Genomic DNA, 19,298 nt, shown 5'->3' with positions numbered 1-19,298 from the left:
TGCTTACCCTTCCATCCTGCCACTCCAGCTAATCTACCTTTAAGGATGTATTCCTTAAGATCACGTAATTTCATCACTTATTAAGATAATATGATGTATGGGATGCCTACTAGGTGCCAGGCTCGGTTCTAGGTACTGATGGCACAGCAGGGAATGAAACAAACTTCTTTGTTCTTCGGGGTTTACATTCTAACTGGAGAGACAGACATAAATTAGCAGACAAATAAATGCATGTCCAGTGGTAATAAGCACTCTGAAGGAAAATTAGGTGGAAAACGGAGCAAGAAAGTAATGGTGGGAGAGGGCTGTTTATTCTTTTTAATCTTTATTATTGAAAGTATTACATGTGCCCCCCCCCCCCACCCCCATTGACCTCTCCCAGCCTGCCCCAACCCATCGCCCCTCCCTCCCCCCAGGCCTTCACCACCCTATTGTCTGTGTCCATGGGTTATGCATATATGCATACAAGTTAATTGGTTGATCTCTTCCCACCCACCCAACCTCCCTTGCTTTCCCTCTCAGGTTTGGCAGTCTGCAAAGTCCTCTTTCATGAGGCAAAATTCTAGTAGAGACCTGAATTAAGAGAGAATATGCCATGTGGCTATTTTAGGAAGAAGATTCAAGGGAGAGAGAACAGTAAGAACCAGGGCGTGGCCAGAGGAACGGCGAGGCAGCAAATGTGGCTGGCCCTCCTCCGCCATCCCCCAGGGACAAATAGCATATAAAACCACTAACAGTAATTGGCAAATTTAAAACTAGCATGCTTCTGCCCTCAAAAGGCTGATGGGAAATGGACACTGGCCTGGCAAGTTATGATGGCAGGATGGAGGTAGAAGGAAAATGACACGATACATATCATTAACAATAAAAATTGTTACCTATGTATCAGGCATGATTCGAAGCTATTTACAGTACATAGAGTAACATATTCTTCTAGTAAGTAAATACAAGTATATCTCCATTTAGGAGATGCAGAAATTGAGGCACAGAGGGGTTAAATAATTTGCCCAGAGTCACACAACTGGAATTGGAGCCCAGACTGTCTGGCTCAAGTCTGTGTCCTCTTATTCATCCTCCCCCAGGGAAAGGTGAAGTTGCTGTGCTGTGTTGTGAGGGCCCATGTGGGTGGGCAGAGGGCCCTACAGGAATCCTGGGGAAGCACAGGCTCAGACTGTGTGTCTGATGTCAGGTGGCAGCAGAAAAACGAACAGCCAGAGGGTCACTGAGCTTCTTCACAGTTTTGCTCTTATGATTATTTCTTTCTCTACTTAAAGGCTGACCTTCTTACACAAAAAAGTTTAAGAACTCATGTTGAAACCTAATAGCAGAGCTTCGGAAACATTTCACAACATTCTAGGACTCAGTGGTCGGCAAACTCATTAGTCAACAGAGCCAAATATCAACAGTACAATGATCGAAATTTCTTTTGAGAGCCAAATTTTTTAAACTCAAACTATATAGGTAGGGACATTGTTATTAACTTAATTAGGGTACTCCCAAGGCTTAGGAAGAGCCACACTCAAGGGGCCAAAGATCCGCATGTGGCTCGCGAGCCGCAGTTTGCCAACCACAGTTCTAGGTAATCAAAAAGATAAGTACATAATACAAGATAAATACACACAGGCATATTGTGGGAACTGTTTTTTATCAATACTTTCCAATCATTGTACATTAGTACCTGGATTAAAAAAATTATGATCAGAAATAGTATTGTTATTTCATACAGTATATTTGAAAAATCAGGACTATTTCAGTAGCTGGATGATGGTCCTTCCCTTTCTCCTACCCATCCTTCCGGTGTGACAGCATTCAAATGCACGGTGAGACCTGCTGGCTGCAACCTCTGCACTTAGACCTGGTGTACATCCAGGTTGGGTTTATTTGCAATGAATTTAAACTGAAATGTAAGAAAATGTCTAAGGACTAAGGGAAGCATATTGTATCTATTTTTTCCCATTGGACTTTAATGGATCTATCTATTTACCAAGTTCTACACCTGACACAAACCTTATTTTATTGTAAGAGCAGAGGACTACCGTTCCTATTCTCTATCATGTGCTCTTTTTTTTCCAGACCCTTCCCACTGATGATGAACAGGATGGCCAAGCTGCAGGCTCACAAGCTCTTTGGCATCATCTCATGTCTTCTTTACCATTCAAACATCATCCCAGCTTATTTCAAACCACATGAATAGCTGAACAGTGTTGTAAAATATCTTCCCCGCAGAAATAACTATCAGATGCCAGGTTTGATTAGTGCTTAAGTGCTGCATATCTATGGAAGGATCTAAATGTTATGATTATTACCAATATGCACTAATTGCCATTGAGAAATTTATAAAATTAATTTGCTATAAATAATCATACCCATAGACAAATTAGGCTGTTCCTAAATGGCTTAAAGAAATTAAGCTAAAGAAAAGTTTGGAATTTCAACAAAAAACTTAAATCTACAATATAAGTCCAGCAACTCACTGCCATGCTTTTATCCCATTAAATAGCATATCGGGAAACTTTCTAATAAAATGTGATTTTAATTTTTTGCCTATTGTTGAGTTATTTGTAAAAAAAAAAACTTTTATATAAGGCAAATAAATGCTTTATACAAATTCTGGCACCATCTGTCAAAGAAAAACCATTAGCTAACTATGTCGTTGGTTCGTGATACTCAGAGCAGCAATATTTAGTAACTTGACCCTGGCAAGCTCTCAGCAATCAGTACATCTTATTGCATAAGGAGACGTGCAGAGGGAGGGAGGGTGGGTAGATTTTTATTTATTTTTGTTTATAAACTATTGAATAGAAAGCCTGCAGGTCAACCCTTAAAACACAGAGACGGCATGTACTCGGCAACCCTCCCTTTAAGAGGGAAATATTAAAATAAAGACTTCCAAGTAAAACAGGGTATTCACAGACCAGACATATGCCGGCTGACTGGCTATGTTTAGCACAGCACAGGAGCATTTAGATTTGTTTCCTTTATTACTTCTGGGACTGATGAGGTGATGTTTACACAAATGTTTGGATGAAGTCACTGGGATATTTTTACTAGATGCCCAGATATGTTACTTCTCTCTCTATTCCCTCCCCACCCCATTAGGTCAGTAGGACCATGGGATAGGCATGGTATTATTGCTCCCTATAATCCTAAAACCCTTTATTTTTTCACAAAAAAGTCCTTCCATGGCTTTCTTATCTTCTTATATGTATCTGACAATTACAATGAAGACAGACGTCACTCTGCTTTGCTAAGTATGCAAAGCAGCAAACTATTAGGAAACACATTCTCTTTTTGTTAAAGGTAATTAAGTTTAGGTTCACCTTGAAAGGAAAGTTCCATGACTTTACAAATAAGCAAACCCTGCCTTTTTATTCCATTTCTTCTCTCTTCTTGGCCACTTTGTTCAGTCACATCTCAATTATCAAAATGTCTAGTGATTTCCACTTTCCTTACTATTCCTTTATCTTCAGGAATTGCATGCATTGTAAATAATTCTGTGGCACAGAATTGCTTATTTCTGTCTAAATTATCCAAGTTTGGTTATATTCCCGGTTAAACTCCTCCTGCATCATTATCCTGCATATCTAGGTCTGCTTCTCTGTGTTTTTTAACACTATTTAGAATTTCAATGTGGTCTGCCAAAAGTTGGCACCTAAGTCACTTTGACGTAGTAACATCGGTGTATCCTGTCGAGTAGGTCACAAGTGGATAACAAAGTGGGGAGAGCGTGCGGGCAGTTCCCTGACCCCAGCCCTGTCGCTGCGAAGTCTGAGCACAGGCTCTAGGATGGAGCCAGCGTCCAGCCCCACCCCGGCAGCATGACCATTTTAACCTTGTTCAGTCTACAAGGGAGAAAAAGCAGAACATTTTGACAAAGAATCAAACTTACCATCAAAGCCCTCGTTTATGACTCCACCAGGGTCTGCTTCTTCTCTGCATTGAGAAATACTGTTTAAGGACATTTTTCTGAATAACTGAAGCTGGTCTTGAATTTTATGGAAAGTAGGTCTTTGGTCAGGTTCCTGAGCCCAGCACTGGGTCATTAAATTCCACCTGGATATGTAGGTAAAGACATGAAAGTGAATGGTGATTAGAAGTCATTAGGCAATCCTCACTGATAACATAACCCAGGTAGGGAATTTTAGAAGAAAGAGAATTTGAGTTACTGCCAGTTTTCCATAATTAATATAAATGAACCAGAACAAAATTTTTGGTTTCTTTTTAATAGTAGTCTGCAATGTTACTATCTTTATTAGCTACCACCGTTTTATAAAACTGACATTATTTTAACACTTAGTAATCCAAATAGATAGATAGATAGATGATAGATGGAAAATGCTCACTTAACACATAAGGAAACCTAGAGCTATAAAAATTATTGAATATTAAAAAGACTTTACATTCAGACCTTAATATCTAAAACAAAATCTAAGATTACTCTAAGCCATACAGGTATTTAGTGGGATAACCAGAGGTAGAAACCAGATTAGATTCTAATGGCTTTACTCTTCATTACACTGTCAGGTTAATTAACAGATTCGGTTTCCCCAGACATAAATAGCTGGTTGATTAAATATTACCTTTTCCTTAACAGTTGTCTGAGAAATGTCTATACAGCATGCTTAACCAATATTCATTCATTCATTCATTCATTCATTCATTGAACACATATTACACCAGCATTGTGGCGCCTGTCCTCATAGAGATACATATAATAAATGTCAGAAGGTGATAACATTTATCTCATTACAATTCATACGAGCAGGAAACAATGTAGCTCTTTTATACTGTTTGTAATTAATTAGGTCTTTCTCAGAGCCCCCACCTGGCAGAAGAAAATTAGCGTCATTTATGAATATAGTTTAAAAATCTAGTCCAATTCAATATTTTAAATAATCTTGGTAGGGGAGGCGCAGTCTTTTCTGGATAATAGCTCAACCTCTCTTATTTTTAGGCAAATTATACTCCTTCCCTCTTCTCCACGATGGTGTCAAGTTATATGCTGGCTAAAAGTCTTGTGTGATTTACAGGGTCACAGTGAAGCATCCTTTGGACCCCACTGCCCCTTGGATCTTCACAAGTCTCAGAGTAGGATGATCAGGAATTACATCGAGTGACTGGGCTGGCCGTCCTGCAGGCACCAGCTGCTATGTGCTGTCTATGATCTCTTTACTTTGTCTTTGGACCCTTCCCCAGTGAACTGGTTTTCCCTTTTCTCTTTCTAACCATAACCTTTCTGTCCTGAGACTGCACTGTGTCCTATATCTGCTGATGAGGCACAGGGAATGCATTCCTGTCTCCGCTGCACACCCACAGGGCACTCCGTGGCCTAATCTCTAGCTTTCAACGAAATGTTCGCACCAGGTGGGAAACAAAGGAGGCTTAAAAGTTCACACGAGACATCCTCCGTGTGGACATGCCTTTCTACCTCCTTCAGGATGCTGGGTCTCCGTGTCACGGTGGGGGGTCCCCTGCTCAGTGATCTCCGTGCCATCCTCCCACACTGGGAGGAGTGGGCAGTTGCTCCTTGCCCTTGATGTTGCCCACACCTAATCTGACTGAACCCTACAGGGGAGGATGCACGACCTAGATATCCAACATCCTCACCCTCCTCCCTCTGCCTGTCAGGCTCTCTTCTTCCTACACTTCTCCAGGGCTTAGCAGGAGCAGTGTTTATACTCACTTCCCCTTTTTTATTAGATCAACGTCCTCCTTCTTCTTTTTTAATTAGATCATCCTTATATAGAATTGTAGGTCCTAGTTACCAAAACTGGCATTTGGTATATTAACAAGGAGCTAATGGATTTTAGATAACCCTCTCTCCTCCAGGCTTGGTTTTCAAGTCTACTAACTTACTAAAAAGGTCAAGTACCTTCTCTCTCTCTCTCTCTCTCTCTCTCTCTCTCTCTCTCTCTCTCTCTCTCTGGAGCTGTAAGGCAGATTTGGGGCAAAGAGAGAGAAACTTATAAAGAAACATAAATTGGGAAGTATTTAAAAATATTAGGACTACTATATCAACAGGTAATTATAAAATTATAAATTGCAAGTTCTAAAAAAAAAACAGTGCTAAAGAAAACCATGTGAAATCTCATAAAGATGGAACACTTTTGGTGAGTTGCTCACAGAAGGTCCCTCTGCAGAGGTGACATTTAAGCCAAAGAACTTTGTAGGAAAATAAGATGCTGGTCATGGGAATAGGGTGGGGATGGGAGTCAGTGAACACACTAGAAGAGGAAAAAGCATGCGTAAACTTCTAAATTTGGAAAGAGCTTGGCACATTGTAGAACCTGAAAGGAAGCCAGTGTGGCTGAAGAGCCATCATTGAGGAGGAGAGCACACGGGATGAGGTCAGAGGAGGAAGGCGAGATCACGCAGGTCTCGGAGACCAGGCCAGGAGGTGGATTTATGACACTACAATGGTAAGCGGTTGCAAGTTTTTAAACAGGCATGATTTTTATATTTTTAAAAGATTACTCTAACTGGCTACATGTGAAAAATGGGCTGTAGAAGGGCAATTTGGAAGTCAGAAATTTATTACAGAAGACTAGTGAGAGATAATGGAGGTTTGGACTAAGGTAAAGGCAATGGAGCTACTGTAAGTATATATTCAATCATAGTTAACAATGATCTGGAAATCATTATGGGTATTGTATTTAAAATAGCTGGTATCTATTTTAGGAATTATAGTCTCCATTATAATGTGGTATGCAAATTCTATTTCCATCTCTTTCATTTTTTGACAAGCACCTCAGGTTAGAGTTAGTACTCAATATGAAGTGCTATGGAGAGACCTGATATTGATCTATTTTCTAGTATTGATCTGATGTCATTTCACATTTATGACAAGGAATTTACATTCTGGATATAGAATTTGCCAAATTTGGCTCTATGTTTTTAAAAATTAGAATCATGGCTGAGAACCTAATCTTTTACATTATTTCTTTATAATCTCTGGCATTTAGAAACGGGGATGATGAAAGATCCCAATGGTTAGATTTGAAATAAAATGTTGTTGTTAAATATTTTAAGTAATAGTTAAAGTAGAATCTTGATGACTAGTCTAAGAGTTATTTTAGGAAGTGAAGGGAGAAAGTAAAGTATAATTCTCCACAGGAAGCATATCCTGAGAAAAAATAAAGTTATGAATCAAAGATATTGGCAAAGAATAGATAGACTCTCTCAAGACCTGTCATACTTCAATTATGAAGTTTTTACTTATTTTATTTACTTATGACTTGCCTCATTCTACAAAGAATTTTAAGATACTTAAAGGAGATTATTTAGGACAGAAAGGGGGTGGGGAAAAGCAAGAAGAAAGAAGAAAGGGGAGGGGGGGAGGAAAAGGAGAGAGAAGCCGTTTCTACAGTTGCCACTTGGCCGCACTGCACCTCACCACTTCATACCACCCTCCAAAAGTTCGGCCTCTTGTTTAATCTATAGAATTTATTTAAGCAGATATTACTATTTTTCATCTACAGAGACTTAATTTACATGGAATCTAATCATTATTCTTAATTTTATGATGGTAAAAACATTTGGTATGTTTTAGATAGTATATAAACCATTCTCTCCCACATCCAGGGAAAAAATGAATACTAAATTGCCCTGAATTAAGCCAAGAGAAACTCTATAAAGCAAGTCATTTAAACAAAAAGGGTACAACTTGAGTCCTTAAATAGCATTAAGCTCAGAGTGGAATAAAATGAAGAAGCTTTCAAGAATTTAATCCTGAAAATACATGTTTTTACATCTTTCAAGTAAATTAATAACAACTATTCCTTTGGCATAGCGGTATTTCCTTATAAATAGGCATTTGTCATAATTCAATATCATGCATTAGAGATGTGTATTAATTTAGACTTACAAATACTCAAGTATATTAGTCTAAATATACATATAGGTACTTTACTGTTATTAAAATTTATCTGGGCTGGATAGTCCAGCTCTACACAGGTACACACTCATCATATTTGAAATATCTCATTCAGCTAAGTGTTCAGGTTCAAATTCCTTCATTCACAATGCCAACCCTTTACTCCTCTTCGCCTCAATTCTTTTTCAAAATACCATGAGACTCATTAACTGTTCATTTTCAGTGTCTATGAATAAATGCCTTGGATTCAGAAAGCAATTCAAATTCAACAGATAAAAACTCCATGGCATCTTTCAGTTTTAAGGAAATGAGTTTCTATAGGTATTTAAACCAAGCATATGAAATATGATTTTAAGAACTCCCTTACTCATTATGACAACCCTAGAGAGACTCAGTTAGCCTCTAGGTGCACATATTTTTCAGGGGTAAAAATAAGATGGTGCACCTCACGTACTCCCATTGTCGCTGCCTCCATTTGAGAGACTCTCCGGGAATTCCAGTTGCCACCGTGATAAGTCTGTCGGAGAACCCCAAAGAGCTCTCTCTTGAAGGAGATTGCCCTTTGAACCGTTTTCTCTTGAGAATGGTATGGTTGTTGTGTGAACTGAAAGCTGGAGGGAATACCTAGGACTGGGCTTTCCACCACACATCCCGGACGATGGGGAGAAGAGGAGAATGCTCTGAACTTCTGCATTCCATTAATAGTTGAGTACAGCATAGCTCTCCGCGGGTTCACCTGACCCAGAGTGCATCCAGGTGCTGGGAATTTAAGCAGTGAATAGAAGGTGCAGGATGGCTCAGTGCAGACTTTCAAGCCTCTAAGCTTGGCCTGTGATCTCAGAGAACGGCTTCAAATAAAAATCAGTTCCCTCTGTACTCTAAGGAGAGTAGTTAATCTTTATCATGACAACTTAAGGCCAGAGCGAGATTGAATGGCATTGCTCTGAGCTCCATTTCCTAGCACATCTTGTTTTCCTGCTGGGCAATGAGTTAACCCTTCCGGGGCTCTGAGGGAAGGCTGAGAGCATTGTTTACTTTTTAGTTACTGATGTTCAAATGAACTTCAAGACTACCAATGGAAAATTTGGTTTCATGGAAACTATATTTTTACAAAAGTAGAGCAATAATGTATCCAACTGAATAATCGAGATAAAATTATGTAGAATATTCTTTTTCTAGCACTTTCCTAGCATGCATTCTCCCTCCTTCCAGTTGCATTTTTTGATACCTTTGGATTAGAATAAAGTTCAACAAACCTACATTTTTTGTTCCACAATAAATAATTTGTTATCCATCTCTGTCCTCCCCAAACTATATAAGTGAACACATCCATCAAAATGTACAACAGTGACTGATACCATACCAATGATTCCTAAAGTGCCTATGTCCGATAAAATTCTAATAGCACAATGAAAATTTCATGTGACTGAAATTCTGGGGACATTTTCTGAGTGATGTATATATATATATATATATATATATATATATATGATGCAAAAATATGATTAGGTTGCTAATTATTTAATAAAAATGTGTTTCATGCTTAGGTATACTGGGGTATTTTTTTTCTCAAACTCTAGATCAAAGGTTTTCAAATTGTGTATCATTTCTTACTCCTAACTTACAGAATTTCTCCCCATCTCCCCCAAATACCTGAAGCATATTTTTAGTCACTGTCACCAAACTTGTTCAGGTCTGTGTATACCTAATCTCCCTGTCAATATCCCAGAGGCTGTAAACGCTACGCCAGAAACAATCAGTGATTCAAATCTTCTTCTAGCTGGAAGATTTAAATAATACAAACACATTCACCAGTAAAACATCCAACCAAGGTGCCCAGTACTTAATCATCTTTTGGCTCCTGTATGAATAATCCTCTAAATAACAACATAGTCAAGGCAGTACAATCGTGGTGTGTATCCGCATACTGCTAATTCCTCTTGCACTTGTCTGTACCACAGAGTTTAGCACTTTATTACATGTTGGCTTCTTATCCAGATGCTCCACGTGTGCGTCTTTTCTTTCAAAATACAATCTGAGATGTTGAAAACTCATGCCCCTGTTTTAAACACCTCTGCATATCATACGGTCCTTAGCATGGTGTCGTGCACATAGCAGAGAAATTTATACTTGTTGTTTGTATGTTCTTTCAGAAACTTCTTGGGTAAAACACCTCTTGGGAAAAGTCTCAAGACGATATTTCTGCCGCGGTTGTTCACAAGAAGGTGGATTAGAACTCAGCAAAATAACTTGTCTTGTTTTTCCTTTATAATTAGATCAAAATTGCCTACTCTTTGAGGATCACAAGTTTATTAAAATTTAATAGTGGTTAGGATCAATTTGATAGAGTCACTAATACTTAGTCATTACATGTTTAGATCGTAAACAGATAACAACCTCTATAATTTTTAGCAGTACTCTATCCCAAGATCAGCTATGTTAACAAATGCCATCCAACTTTTACACAATACATTCCTACTTAATAGAATATTTTAATTTGCAGATTAAGATATTAGCCAAATCATAGCTTCCAAAATATAATGGTACACACACACATACACACCCCATATTATACACACACACACACAGAGCTTTTATTTCTTATAATTCGTTTAACCAGGACTAAAAATATATTCTGCTCTTCCAAATGTTGTTTCTGAAGTGAAATATAATGTGTATGTATAAATTTTAAAAACTCATGTATTTAGTAAATTTAATATAAATCAATTTCTATCTTATGTAGGATATACACATATATGAAGACCAGTTTTCATTTTAAAATACCACACCAATGAGGCATTAGAGTGCATGTGCTTGTGTTTTTGTTTTTGGGGATTTATGTTAACATAATTATAACTTACAGATCATCAGGACAGTTTCTTGGTGGCTCCAGTCTCCCTCCTGATTGCACATAGTTTAAAACATCAAGGTTAGAATGGGCTGGGTAAGGCTGATGACCCAGAGTTAAAATCTCCCAAATCAGAATTCCAAAAGACCTAAGGATATTAGAGAGTTTGCTTTAATTCTACTTATTACAAACATCATGTTTACAGTAGTTTCTCCAACATAATGCTTCTGGGGCAACGCGCTACATCTTGTGATTGGAATGATTGGGTCCATAAAAAGCAAATGGGAGGCTTAAAAGCAAGTTGATCACAAGAATAAGTAGAACAAGAGCCCAGCCAACATGGTTCAGTGGTTAAACATCGACCCATGAATGAGGAGGTCATGGTTTGATTCCCAGTCAGGGCACATGCCCAGGTTGCCGGCTTGATCCCCAGTGTGGGGCATGCAGGAGGCAGCCAATCAATGATTCTCACCATTGATGTTTCTGTCTCTCATTCTCCCTCCCTCTCTGAAATCAATAAAAATATATTTAAAAAGAAAATAGAACAAGCAACTGCCTACCAGCAGCACTTCAGAGGTGATAGGAATGGTCAGTGGGGACACACACACACACACACACACACACACACACATACACTTTGCTCCTCCTTTCTGGATGAACCACTGGAGAACTGCAGACCTCCATTATGTGAACATACTTCCGGGTAAGCAAGAAAGCAGTTCAGTTTGTTTGTTTTTCTAAGTTTGAGTGCAAGTAAACATGGAGAGGGAAGGTATGAATAAAAACTGGCAGCACTGAACCTAGATTTTATCTCATCCCCAACTGTACCTAGGGCCAGTTCAGCGTAAAAGTTATTAAACAAATCCTTACATTTTGAGCAGCTCTCATCAAAAGTTTGGGGTCAACAAGCAAAAATGAGGGATTCTATTCAAATAATAAAGAGATTTCTAAATCTCCCCAATGTTCTAATGATTTTGAGATCTTTAATTTAAAGTCTACTTAAAAATGAATGATCAAACATCCCCAAATAGTAGGCATTTAGACACATACTTAGATATTAATTCATAGGTCCAAATTCCTGTTAGTCAAAGCCTCTACATTTTGGGGAGTAATAAAATACCTGAAATAAATGCAGCTATTTCATGTACACTAGTAAGATAAAGGATCAAAACCAATTGGAGGGAGGTATGTAAGCTGATGAGACCCAGGAATAGTCCCCTTTAGATACCAGCTTTCACTTTAGCTTGCGGCAAACTGCAACCTCTCTGGTCTTCTGTTTTCTCACATTAAAAACAATACACAATGGAGTACTATGCAGCAGTAAAAAAGAAGGATCTCTTACCCTTGTGACAGTATAGATGAACCTGGAGAGTATTATGATAAGTGAAATAAGCCAGTCAGAGAAAGGCAAATATCACATGATCTCACTTATATGTGGAATCTAATGAACAAAATAATCTGACAAACAAAATAGGTCCAGAGACATGGAATGGACTGGAATAGACTGACAGATTTCAGAGGGGAGCGGGAGAGATTAACCAAAGAACTTGCATAGCCCATGGACACAGGCAATAGAGTGGTGAAGGCCTGGGGTGGGGCAGGGTTGAGGGTGGCAAAGGGGGAGAAAATGGAGGACATCTGTAATACTGACAACAACAATAATCTATATATATAAAAAGCCAGCAACTGGAACACCATAAGGACCAGAACAACCTGTCACAATGACGCCCACTGCAGCCAGCCAACCAACCCAATAGGGGGGGTGGGGCTAGCTGGCCCTGCCCCTGATCGGCATCTCCCATCTTAATCAATGGTGAAGCAGCCAGCCAACCCTCCTGTGGCCCTTCCCCCTGGCCAGCGCCACCCCTGATGGGCCCCCACCTCCTGATCAACCCGCAGCCCCTTCCCCTAGCCAGCTCTGCCCCCGATGAGTCACACCACACCAATCAGGGGTGGGGCTGGCCAGACAACCTCCCACAGCCCCTCCCCTGGTCGCTGACCCCCTATTGGCCCCCTCACCCCAATGGGGGGCGGGGCCCACTGGCCAATCACCCTCGGCCCCTCCCCCCAGCTTGCCTGGCCCTGATTGGGCCCCCATCAGGGTGGGCCAGTTGGCCAACCTCCTGCCGTCTCCTCCTCCTGACAGGCCCAGCCCCATCCGCTCCAATTTGGGGCTGGGCTGGCCAGACTCCACCCAGGCACGAATTCATGCATTGGGCCTCTAGTAATAAGAATAATAAAAAGATTAGAGGACCTTTTAAGATCATTCTCAGCTCTGACATTGGATAGTTCTGCCCACATTTCTTCGTGTCCTATTAAGCTCACCATACATCAGACTGCGTTGTGAAGATTCCATCCATTAAACTTTCCGGAGCCATCCACCGAACAGGGAGCAGGCCTTCTCCCCTCTTTCTATAGTAATCATTTTTGTAGATGTCCCTCGCGAGTCCAAAGTCTCCAATCTTCACTACCCGTGATGGATTACTGTAGTCTTTCACCGAGACGAGGCAATTCCGAGCTGCCAGGTCCCTATGGCAAAAGCTATACTTAATTAAATAATAACAATAACAATAATAATAATAATAATACAGTTCCAGAGATCAGACCAGTAATACTAGCAGGTCTGTAGAGAAGAGAGACTTTTTTTTTTTTTTTTTTTTAGAATTATTGCTATTTTAAAGGACTGAAAGTGTTTATTTTCTATATTTTACCCAAACTACAGATGGCTAATGTGCCAATATCCATAGGAACCTGTCTCCAGGATCACTGTACCTGTGAATAAAGTGCAGCTCCTCCAAGTAGACACAGCCTTTTGAAATATCTACACACAGGTCTACAAGGTCAACCAAGGTGAGTAAAGGACCATGAAACTGTAAGAAATGAAAAAGATTAGGCACTTTTCCAATTTGCACAAACTACACATATACATAGGTATGTATAAATGGTTTCATAAATATGCATGTGCACACATATACATGATATTTTAAAGAAAGTTTTAGTTATGGTTGCAAGAATTCAAGCAAAGAGGAAAAGAACTATATTTATGTGCTTTCTACCCGGATATACATAAAAAAGACTACATTTAGTAAGCAGAGGCAATATGGAACCTTTGTTGGAAACAGGGCATTAGTTCTGACAGACCAAGATTTGAAACTTGATTCTGCTACTTACTCATTGTGTGACCTTGACCAGGCCAAGAGACCCCCACCCATGCACAAATTCATGCACCGGGCCTCTAGTTTGCTTTGTTCTAGCTCACTTTGCTTTGTTCACTCAGAGCTTTCATGGGTAAAGTGGAAATAATAAGCCTGCCTTCGTAGGTTTTCACATAAGATATGTAATCTGGCTGGTATATAAAAAGCACTTAATAAACAGCAGCTGCTCGCCTACGCAGAAATAATGATAGTTTAATCAGTGCTCAGCAGTTTAAGTATTTACCCAAGGTCACACTATTGTGTCAGTCATGACAATGGGCTTGTTCCTCATATGAGCAAAACAGACTCTTTTTCAGGGTCACATCCAAGAGAGCCAGCCCAAATAAATTGAGCCTGTATGGCTACAATGATTTCTACATGGGGGAAAAAAAAATAAGCCACTGAAGTTTTTATTAGAACCAGATGGAAAAACTCTGTCCCTTGCCATTTCCCCGCAATTACCCTGGTTCAGGCCTTTATCATCCCCGTCTGACTCTTCGCAAACTCCCCACGTCTCCAGCCTCCTGTGCTTTAATTAGCTCATTCGGCTGTGACCCACTGCCTGTAGGATTTATTACAGACTCCTGAGCGCAACCTCCATGGCAGCCCCAGGCTGCACAAGTCTCTCTTTATGTCCATTTATTTCCCATAGTTTCTCCTCTCACAGTCTGGGCTGGGGTCACACTGGGACACTGGACGTGTTTTCATACCTGCTCTGCGTTTCTCAACCTCTCTTCGATATTCCTGTTATCACTGTTTCATGGAAGGCCCTCCTTAGTCCTAACTTCTATCCACATCTTCCACTGAGCATCTATCATGGTTCCCAACCTTGAAACCCCCAATCCCTCATAGATAGGGACTCCTAAGTGCTTTACATGCCCAGCAAAGCTCAGGTCTTGTCACCAAAATAGAGAGAATCCTGATACTCTGGGACTCAGCATTGCCATGGTCCCATTCAATCACACCTCGGTGTGATAACTAGGCTAGAACGTACTCCCTGGAATCAGTCCCCTGCAGTCCTGCTCAGGTCCACCAGATACCAACCTCATGGCCTGCGTCTGAGTGTCCCAACTGGTTCATTTGTTCCTCTGTGAACGGAGCTCTGCTTTGCTCTTGGCAAAACCTACCCTACTTGTGAAGACCGGCTTCACAGAGAATCTTGCTCCTGAACGTCAGTCCTGTGGCTAGCACCCTGTTCTCTGCTGGCAGATTTTCAGAATGCTGCCTGCCTATCTGGATTCCTAAACATCACTTGCTTCTGACCGCCTCTGTGACAACCTGTGGGGACGCCTCACCAGCCCTTGTTGGGCTTCCTTGACTCCAGATGCTACTATGGCCAACCATCTATCATCTCTTGCTAACCCCTCTGGACATACTGAACCTCCACCCAGGTCTATCCCTGGTCAAAGCCTTTCACAACTCATGCAGTTTCAGAGAGTTTTCTGTCTCCCACCTTGATTGGTTCTCCTCCATGAAGTCTTTCCGGGACTCTTCAGCTGGAAATCATCTCTCTCTCCTCTGTGCTTCAGCAGGAGACTCTCTACTCCACTCTAATGGGTCCTCCATTTTCCACCTTACATGGGTTATTTATATGTGACTTACCTCCCTCCCACATGACAAGTTCCTTAAAAGCAAGAGTGCCCTAGCCAGTTTGGCTCAGTGGATAGAGCGTTGGGCCCTCAGACTGAAGGGTTCTGGATTCAATTCTGATCAAGGACACATACCTCTGTTGCAGGGTCAATCCCCAGCCCTGGTCGGGGCATGTGCAGGAGGCAACCAGTCAATGTGTCTCTCTCACATTGATGTTTCTCTGTATGTGTGTCTCCCTCTCCCTTCCATTCTCTCTAAAAATCAATGGGAAAATATCCTTGGGTGAGGATTAACAAAAAATAAAAATAATGAAATAAAATAAAAGCAAGAGCCATATACTTAACAGTTGTATAATAAATGCTCAGCAGGGATTTGATAATTAAATTGTTTTTGAATATGTGTTTTTACTATTTTGATGGCTTGGTTTTGTTTGTTTGTTTTTACTTTTTTCCATTGTAATACAATCTTGGAATAGGACATTTGCTTTATAAAATCAATACTGGGGACCCCATTTCCTACCGTTGTCATCCGGGCTTTACGCAAGTAGGTGAGGAGATCGCCTCCTTCCATCAGTTCCAGGATAATATATTGGGGTTCATTCAGCAAACAAACTCCAAGCTGCTTCAGAATGTTGGGATGATTAAACTTACTAAAAGTAGAAAGAGACAGGCCAGTGACATGACAGCGACAGAGGTCCTAGCTGAGGGCCTTCACGGAATAGAGCAATTGATTATCTATAGTTTCCATCAAAACCCCTGATTTTATTTTTCTCTGACAAACGGAGGCCTCTTTTTTCCAAGTGATGGTCTGTGTTCTTGCCTTTCAGAGGTAATATGGCAACCCCTAGTGGCCAGTGGATATGGACAGAACAGCGTGTGTTTTAGAAGAAACCATGTTTCTTTCTATTAAGTATTTTGTGTTTTGGAAAAGAAAGTAATTTGAACTAATTTCCTTCTTCAAAAGGTATTTGAAAACATTATGTTTTTTGTCATCACAAGTATGAAATATTATTCTTTCTTTTTTAGAGGGACAATTTAGACAGGCAAATTTGGCTACAACTGTTTCCTCAAGATGTCAAAGCAAATAAATTCCAATCGAATAACTAGAACCACTGCCCCAGGTCTTTCATCAGTTTTCATGCTCAACAACTAACTCTAACACGGAAGTCAAGTTTACCAAGACAAGGGATATTTTCATTGGCATCACTGTACTTAAGAGAACTCTCTCTTACTCAGTCTACTCCAACCATTCCCATGTATTTAGAAGACCATAAGCATGTTTAAAGCTGATCAGCTTCAGGTGTCACTTGCAAAACACACTTTTTATTGAAGGTAAAAGGAAAACCTTTTGCTGGACGACTGCCTGTGCCCAGACTTGGAAGACTGGATTCTATAAAACACTTGTCATTACAGGCATAATTCCATTTAGACCAGCCACGCTCATCGGGGGCATGATTTATTATGTCAGGTGATTTTTGAATGTTAAATCAGATGTAAAAGCTTCCTACCCATACCAAGCAAAAATTATTTTAGAGCTGCCCTGATACCTCATCAGATATGCCTCCTTCAGGAATTCAATCTTTTCTTGGTCTGTGGAGCCCTTCTTCAAAGTCTGCAACATAAAAACGAGTCAAGAATCAGTATAGCAGACATTTCTGTGATCTCAGTGTATCAATGGAGATAATCTTTGTTTTTTTTAATAATATTCACCCTGAAATTGCAAAATAAATAATGGATAGTACATGTGAATGTACTATGTAAACCTATTCAAAAGACAGCTCCTGTTATTGGAAGTATTTAAGTGAAATATCTGATAGATAAAAGATCTAGCTAGTAATATTTACGCAAAGTCTCTCCAAATGTAAAAAATTTAAAAAGAGAACAAATTTGGTGCTTAAGGTAATTTCTTAATTTTCAGAGTTTTCTATTCAACATCTGTTTCCCAGGGTTCCTTGCTAACAATACCCTAATTTGTTTCTTAGAGGCAAGCTGCCCAGTCCCAGGCAACTGGTCTGAGATCATCATGAAAATCATGGCCTGTAACTCTCCAGCCTCTTTTGCAAATATGGCTAAGTTCTGGTCAATGAGTGTTCTGGCCTGAATGAAGATGTGATGCCTGATTCCTTGGCAACCATCTTGGGACCATGAGGCAACACACATGTACAAAGTCAAGGGAATTTCAGATCTACCGGCACTGCACTAAAGCCAGTAGTCACCTGTTACGTAAGAAAAATAAACACTTATTTAAACCAGTTGAGAAAATTTGGCCAACTTTTCTGATGATATGCCCACCCTCAAAGCAATAGATTCCTAACAAGCTGTGATGAAGATATTGCTCAATTACAGGTCAGCAAAATATAGCCTGTGGACCAATTTCACCCTGTCACCTATTTTTGTACAGCTTGCTATCTGATAATAGTTGTGAGATTTTTTTATAGCTTTATTGAGGTATAATTGACATGTCATATTTTTAAATGGTTGAAGAAAGTAAAAGAATATAATTTCATTACACATAAAAATTATGTGAAATTTAAACTTCAGTTTTCATAAATAAAGTCTAACTGGAACATAATCACGCACATTGGTTTGCATACTGAATGATAGAGTGGCATAGTTGCAACTGACACGATATGGCCACAAGTCTGAAATACTTACAATCTGCCCTATTACCTACCTTGAGAATGAACTTAACAACCTCACTTCTCTTACAGTATATTTGAAGGGGGAAACTGCTGGGTCTTCACTAATTAGTAATCATAGAGATTAGTACTAATTTCAGAGCTTATGTAGGAAATGGAAGGGGGAAAAAAAGTGATTTCTATAGCCCTGAATAGTCTCCGACCTTCCAGTTCTCTTTTCAGTTAAGATCACTCGTCTTTCATTATAGTTGCACCCATGCAAATCTATGTAAATATGCTGACATAAAATGTCAAGGAGTTAAAACCACGTTACCTTCACTGCTACTTTGGTTTCTCCGCTTCCAGCTCCTAAGATGTCTACTGCTGTCCCTTCATACACTTCTCCAAAGGCTCCACTTCCCAACAGGAGGCGCAGAGTCAGATTTTCCCGAGGGAAGGCAGGAAGACTTTCAATCTCCTCTTGGGTCGGAAGAGTACTAGAAAATAGCAATACTCTTGGTCTCCCAAAATACAGATGGTTTACAAGTTGGTGTTGGTGTTAGTGTTCGAAAGCGTATGAGAAAGAAATCTCATGGTTTCGCAACACTGAAGTGCATTCTATGTGATAAAGCGACGTGGGATTTTGCGTTTCAATTCCTTCTCTATTCCACCATCCAGAATATTCCTTCTCTATTCTAAAACCCAGGCAGACCCTGTCACTTTGCTAATAGGCACCTTCATTTTGATAGACACATGGCTGGGTGTGAATTGCCTCAGGTTTTTTGCTGTAGCTTGTTTTGTTACAGTTATCAATTAATTCCTTCAGGCTACCAGTTTGTATAAAAAGTGATTGCAAATTAGTAATACATACAGCTGGATTTATGAGCTAAAAATCATTTACTTTAACTAGTTCGCACACCTGATCTCTTATATAAAACAAAATTTACTATGACCACAAAAATCAACTCCATTTTCATCAGGTTAACTTTTAAGAAGCCAAGCTTCTCACCTGGAATATTATGAGGAGACAAATGCATCTGCATTGAAAATGCTTTGAGTTTTTAAAAGAGAATCTTGAGTGTTAGGTGTGCTGAGTATTTCTCAAGGAAAAGTCACCTCTGAATAGCTAGGTAATTTAGATCACGTCTGTGTCTACTCCAAATCTTTCATTTTCAT

The 19,298-nt window shown here is 39.8% G+C and overlaps 1 protein-coding gene across 1 annotated transcript in view; it reads right to left on the bottom strand.

Moving 5' to 3' along the window:
* Positions 1-19,298, bottom strand: part of ROS1 (ROS proto-oncogene 1, receptor tyrosine kinase) — a 92,984-nt gene that overhangs the window by 2,432 nt on the left and 71,254 nt on the right. The window contains exons 37-43 of the mRNA XM_081094756.1: positions 18,457-18,619; positions 17,052-17,116; positions 16,025-16,154; positions 13,494-13,591; positions 13,047-13,250; positions 10,735-10,869; positions 3,890-4,053 (exon numbers count right to left, since the gene is read on the bottom strand). Of these exons, the coding sequence (XP_080950882.1) occupies positions 3,890-4,053; positions 10,735-10,869; positions 13,047-13,250; positions 13,494-13,591; positions 16,025-16,154; positions 17,052-17,116; positions 18,457-18,619 (959 nt within the window). The remainder of the gene's footprint in view (positions 1-3,889; positions 4,054-10,734; positions 10,870-13,046; positions 13,251-13,493; positions 13,592-16,024; positions 16,155-17,051; positions 17,117-18,456; positions 18,620-19,298) is intronic.

This window comes from Myotis nattereri, assembly GCF_964212035.1.
Source record: "Myotis nattereri genome assembly, chromosome: 6".
Classification (NCBI taxonomy): Eukaryota; Metazoa; Chordata; class Mammalia; order Chiroptera; family Vespertilionidae; genus Myotis; species Myotis nattereri.
The sequence above is the reverse complement of the archived record's forward strand: the minus strand, read 5'-3'. Positions and strand labels throughout refer to the sequence as shown.